The sequence below is a fragment of the Phytophthora parasitica genome (genome assembly GCF_000247585.1).
Source record: "Phytophthora parasitica INRA-310 unplaced genomic scaffold supercont2.6, whole genome shotgun sequence".
Classification (NCBI taxonomy): Eukaryota; Oomycota; class Peronosporomycetes; order Peronosporales; family Peronosporaceae; genus Phytophthora; species Phytophthora nicotianae.
Window position 1 is genome coordinate 2,159,989 of NW_008648992.1, and position 5,385 is coordinate 2,165,373.

The following is a 5,385-nucleotide window of genomic DNA, read 5'->3' on the forward strand; positions in this document are numbered from 1 at the left end:
GTGTAGAGGAAGAGTGTGGCCAACACGACGCCGCGCGAGGATTCGGCTGCGAACTCGACAAAGTTGATCATGAACATGTTGGTGTACCATTGCGACAATCGACGTCGCGGGCTCGCATCGAAGTTCATGAGCTTCGCCGGTTCGGCCGTGCCGTACGTGGCCCCGGTGTTAACGGATAGCGCAGTCATCGTCGAAGATAGAGGGCGTGAGGGCTTCGGCGAGGCTCGGAAGAATGTGGAATGAGCTACTGCATTGGATCGGCGGAGACTGGAGGGCGGGGCGACAGCCTCGCATGCATACTGTGCCCAGCATAACGAGGTCAGGAGCAGCAACGTCAGTGGACACACAAAAAGGACGCGTTTTCGGCCAACTGAGACCTGATGGTATTTGTCTCGTAGGCGTAATGTACGAGGAACCAAAGCAGTAAGTAGGCTACGATGACGTCCAGATCGAATCTTGGGCCAGACTGGACCCAGCCCAATGCTCTCCATGTGCTGTCGAGTGCCACCGTCCAGAAGGGTGTCTGTCTGCATTATCTCTGCCCAGCCGAAATGAAGCCATTACGCTAGACTAGTACTTAAGTAGAATTACCTTACTGTACAGTGTTGTTCAAGCCTCGACCGCTTACAAATTGTGGTGGAGTTGAGTGTATTGATCCCCACGGTTAGCTTTGTGTGCGACGAGGTGGTGTGTTGTGTATGACAGTTAGTATGAGAAAGGGATTAGGAAGAACTAAGAGCTCAGCTCACTCTTCGAAATACAAGCTAAGTAGCAGACACTTGCTGCTGCTGACTGTCAGAGTCCAGCTTATCTCTGCGTGCCTTTATCAGTCAAATTTTTATGACTGCGTGGTCTTCCGCCTTACTCAGCCACGTGACAGTCTCCTTCAACAACGACGACAGCGTCCTAAGTTAGGACCTAACAGAGCGCTTGCAATGCAGGTTGCTCACTCCCTATCCACTTAGGACGCCGCTGAGGTGTCGAGCGTTGCCTCCAGTCGCTCATGAAACGAGTGACGTCCGGTGCAACACGCCCAGCTGTTGAACTTACCGGCTGAGTTTGAACACGAACCGCGAAAGCCAAAAAAAAGTATCTTCGCGTTGTTCCGGCCTCGCCCATCCCGCACTTGTTCCGGCCTTTCGCCATATGTTGAAGTGTGAAAACTTTTCACTGAAAAGCTACGTCGACGCAGTTGCTGTCGCTGCCAGGAGCTCACCTCGTTTCGCTTCGCTGGCAAGGAATCGCTGCATGTAGAAGAGGCCCACAGCAAATGGCAGTCAATCTCCGATTCTTCCGTCCGGCAAGATACTTTGAGTTGCGCCGGCATGCCGGGAGTGTGACTTCTTCAGTAGCAAGTAAGCAATGCGAGCTTCATAGAGTATCGTGTCGGGTATCACACAACTTGTGTACCTTCGATGCCGCTTCTGCTAGCAATAATTACATGTAAGTTTACCTCACGGGCACCTTTGGCATAAAACTGGACAGAGACAATTAAACGCGACGAAAGCCAAGATGGCGAGGAAGCGTGTGTTTCAAGTGTAAGATAGCCTTACTAAGAGGCAGAATGAAGTCATAGTCTTCAGACCCGGTCTTTCGCGACGACGACGCTCGGGGGGTACGCTTTTTCGGTGTCACGGAGCAAGTCCATCCTAGTCTCATTCTCGAGGCGATTGAACCACCACAGCATCACTATGCTAAGAACGCACAGCGAGATGTTGATCCAAAACACAGGAGTTAGTGCCGATAAGGCAGCGGGGACGAGGGGCAGTATAATGCGCGAGACCGACGCAGCCGAGCCGAATAACCCCATGAGTGTGCCTTGCGGTCGCCCTCCAAGAAGCTTTGAGAAGGCCGCTACACCTACTGCCGTCGTAATTGGGCAGCCCACACTCCACACTAACATCTCTGCTACTGCAAGCAGCCCAAGCGACAAACCTGTAGCAGGCACCACAACCAGCACCGCGTTACCAGCAAGCAGGGAAACAAAGCCCAGCTGTACCCAACTCGCGTCGGAGATGCTATTGCGGAAGTACTCAATCGAAAAGTACGTCACCAGTCCAAGCAAGCCCAAGTAAAACTGGAAGTTGGAGGCCTCCACGACGGCGTCTACCGTGCTCGGATCCTTGCCGGTCACCTGCAGGAAGAGCGGGATGTTCACCGTTTCGAAGACTGAAAGCATTCCTCTCGCATTAAAGTTCAGGAAGATGTATATAGCAGCACCAATGTAAATGATGCGGTCGGGCAGGCTATAGTTTTCGGTTTGTGCGTGGCTGGCTTGCGTTCTCGGGCCAGACTCTTCAGGACCATCAACAGATTTCACTGACGCATCGTACGCGAAGAGCATGCCAATGATGGACATGATGTTGAGTACAACGAGAATGGCACCGGGTGCAGTGAACTGGTTCATGTGGATACCGAGCACGTACGTGTCGGTATTGGCCACTAGACTTCCAAGTCCTGGAGTGAGAGCGTAGGCCAGGAACTCGACTGTGGACAGAATAGTAATGTAAGGCAATCGCTGACTGATAGTAGTCATGGCGGCCACATCTGCGCGGCAAACACTGCGGTTTCCAGCTCCAAACCCCACAATGAAGCGACTTGCGGAAAGCACAAGGAGACTTCCGGTCACACTGCCCTCCGCCAACAAGTACACAATATTGCCCAACAGGCAAATGGTAGAGGACACGAGGTAGACGAAGCGGAAGGAGTAGTGATCGCACATCCACCCGAACAACATCGACGAAATGAGGCGTCCGACTGAAAAGAGCGACGTGAGCAGCCCCATGTGACTCAAGCTGCCACCGAGCGACTTGGCATACAAGAAGAGTGTGGCCAGAACCACCCCACGAGAAGCCTCTGCTGCGAACTCGACAAAGTTGATCATGGCCATGTTGGCGTACCATTTCGCGACACGGTTGGATTTCTGAATTGGTTTGCCTTCAATCGAGCCATACGACACCTCGGGCCCGTCATCCTTCAGAGGCACGGTTGAGTAGTTCATCATGGCACCGCAACTTGGCCAAACGCCTGAGCAGGAAATTGCAAAATAGCTCGCGCAATGCGAGAAACAACCTTCTAGAAACGGATTATGAATCTGCAAGTGCGATCATGCAACACTGCTCGTTACGTTAAGAAATTGGCAACGATTACTAAAGTATCATCAACAGCATTTTGGTTTTTATAGCCTACTTCATCTAGTTATCTTCAAAATCCACCTTATCAGAACCCAGCGGAGATCGCAAATCGTTCGGCGGTGATACCACCCGGTAAGCGTTCTCGACGTCTGCGAGCAGAGCAACCTTGGTCCTGTACACCAATTTGCTGTACCACCACAGCAGCGCCACACTAAGACCGCACAGTGCGATGTTGATCATGAACACTGGGGTCAATGTCGGGATAGCAGCAGGCAACAGCGGCAAAATTATGCGCGAAACGGAGCCGGCAGATCCCAGAAGGCCCATAAGTGTACCCTGCGGCCGCCCGCCAAGTAGCTTGGAGAAGGCAGCCACCACAACTGCAGTCGTGATCGGGCAGCCAATGCTCCACACCAATAGCTCCGCAAACGCCAAGCGGTCAAAGGTCAGAGACGCAGGCATCACCACTAGAAGAACGTTACCCGAAAGCAGGAACATGAATCCGAGCTGCACCCAGTTGACATCCGTCATGCTCTTGCGGAAGTATTCGATGGAGAAGTAGGACACGAGACCCAGAAGACCAAGGTAGAACTGGAAGTTGGAAGCGTCCACCACTGCGACGACACTGTTGGGGTCGCTGCCAGTCACCTGAAGGAACAACGGAATGTTCACCGTCTCGAACACCGACAAGATACCGCGCGCAGTGAAGTTGAGGAAGATAAACACCATGGCGCCAATGTTCACGATACGCTCCGGCATAGATGTCAAGTCAGACAGCGTGTTCTTGGTTGCGGCGGTGTTCGGGGTCTCGAGTGGGCCGTCGTGGATGCCGACGGACGCGTCGTAAGTAGTCAGCATGGCGAAGATTGTCAGCAGGTTGAACACCACGAGGATCATGCCGGGTGAAGTGAACTTGTTGAAGTGCACGCCGCAGAAGAACACGTCCACATCCGCTACGAGACTGCCTAGTCCTGGCGTCAAAGCATACCCGAGGAAAACCACCGTCGCTAGGATTGTGAGATAGCGCAGTCGCTGGTTGACAGTGGTCATGGCCGCGACGTTGGCACGGCACACACTGCGGTTGCCAGCTCCGAAGCCCACGATGAAGCGACTTGCAGCCAGCATCGTCAAGCTATCGGTCACGTGAATGTCGGCTATGAGGTAGATGAGGTTGCCCACCAGGCAGATACCCGACGATACGAGGTATACTGATCGGAATGAGTAGCGGTCGCACATCCAGCCAAACACTGTGGACGAGATGAGGCGCCCGACGGAGAAGAGCGACGTGAGCAAGCCCATGAAGGCCAGATCGCCACCAAGCGACTTGTTGTAAAGGAAGAGCGTGGCCAACACAACGCCACGCGAGGACTCGGCCGCGAACTCGACGAAGTTAATGAGAGCCATGTTAATGTACCATTGTGTGAGACGGCGGCGTGGGCTCGGCGCAAAGTTCTTGGGAGGGGTGTCGGTCACTACGGAGCCATACGAAGATCTGATGCTGGAATTGAGTGTAGGATGCTGAACCATAGCGCGACCTCGCTCTTGCTGGAAGAATTCGACTTAAGCGTGACGAGGCAGATGCAGGAATGGAAGCTGCGGTGCTAGGTTATGAGAGCTGTGACGTCGGCGACAATCATTCTCTGGCTCGTGGCTTTAGCGAATCTTCTGGTCTTGTGTTTATCCTTACGTGTAGAAACGCGCTGAGATTTGACTTGACTTCAGTATGTCCACAACGCTGGAGATTCAACATTTTTCGTGTGGATACACAGATGTCACCGCATTTGGCTGAGAAAGTATCTTGGCAATTGGATTTCGGCGCTGTAAAAAGCAGCGTTGGGAACAAGTTGTCAACTCACAGGAAATCCTGGCACTGGCGGAACTTTCTGCTATCAATTGGGCATGCGTGCGGCTCCACCATCCATGGGACACACCAGTACAGAATCTGAGCAGCAATCCCTTGTTTCAATGTCATGCCGGCAGTATTAAAAGTGGCCACTCCACATTTGCAACCTGGAGAGGCCAAGCTAGCCATGCGCCTCGCGGAGGCGTCAGATATACCGTGAAGTTCGACAGCCTTGCAGACAAGAAGCATGGATATCTTCACCAGGACGCTCATCACGTTCATCCGCTTCGCTGCTTGTCAGTCGAGACACTGCGCGTACGTCAGCAGGATGGGTGGGTTGCTCCTCCCGTAATTGCAAATGCAGCATCGCCGGAATGAAGCTGCCCTGACGCTTGGTGTGTGTGTGTG

The 5,385-nt window shown here is 53.2% G+C and overlaps 4 protein-coding genes across 4 annotated transcripts in view; 1 reads left to right on the forward strand and 3 right to left on the reverse strand.

Moving 5' to 3' along the window:
- PPTG_04378 (hypothetical protein) overlaps positions 1-259 on the reverse strand; it is a 1,788-nt gene extending 1,529 nt beyond the window's left edge. The window contains exon 1 of the mRNA XM_008898284.1: positions 1-259. Coding sequence (XP_008896532.1) covers positions 1-90 — 90 coding nt within the window. The 5' untranslated portion in view covers positions 91-259.
- Positions 260-1,579: 1,320 nt separating this feature from the next.
- On the reverse strand, positions 1,580-3,004 carry PPTG_04379 (hypothetical protein; the record flags this gene model as incomplete). Its single annotated transcript, XM_008898285.1, has 1 exon — positions 1,580-3,004. The coding sequence occupies one exon, from the start codon at positions 3,002-3,004 to the stop codon at positions 1,580-1,582; it is 1,425 nt and encodes a 474-aa protein (XP_008896533.1).
- Positions 3,005-3,071: 67 nt separating this feature from the next.
- On the reverse strand, positions 3,072-4,881 carry PPTG_04380 (hypothetical protein). The gene has a single exon (XM_008898286.1). The coding sequence runs from the start codon at positions 4,659-4,661 to the stop codon at positions 3,195-3,197; it is 1,467 nt and encodes a 488-aa protein (XP_008896534.1). The 5' UTR covers positions 4,662-4,881; the 3' UTR covers positions 3,072-3,194.
- A 223-nt stretch (positions 4,882-5,104) lies between these two features.
- PPTG_21618 (hypothetical protein) lies at positions 5,105-5,197 on the forward strand (the record flags this gene model as incomplete). Its single annotated transcript, XM_008898436.1, has 1 exon — positions 5,105-5,197. One exon carries the CDS (start codon positions 5,105-5,107, stop codon positions 5,195-5,197), a length of 93 nt encoding a protein of 30 aa, XP_008896684.1.
- Between the last annotated feature and the right edge of the window lie 188 nt (positions 5,198-5,385).

Excerpts from the sequence above, each read along its gene's own strand:
- PPTG_04380 (XM_008898286.1), bottom strand. The coding sequence starts at position 4,661 with ATGGTTCAGCATCCTACACTCAATTCCAGCATCAGATCTTCGTATGGC.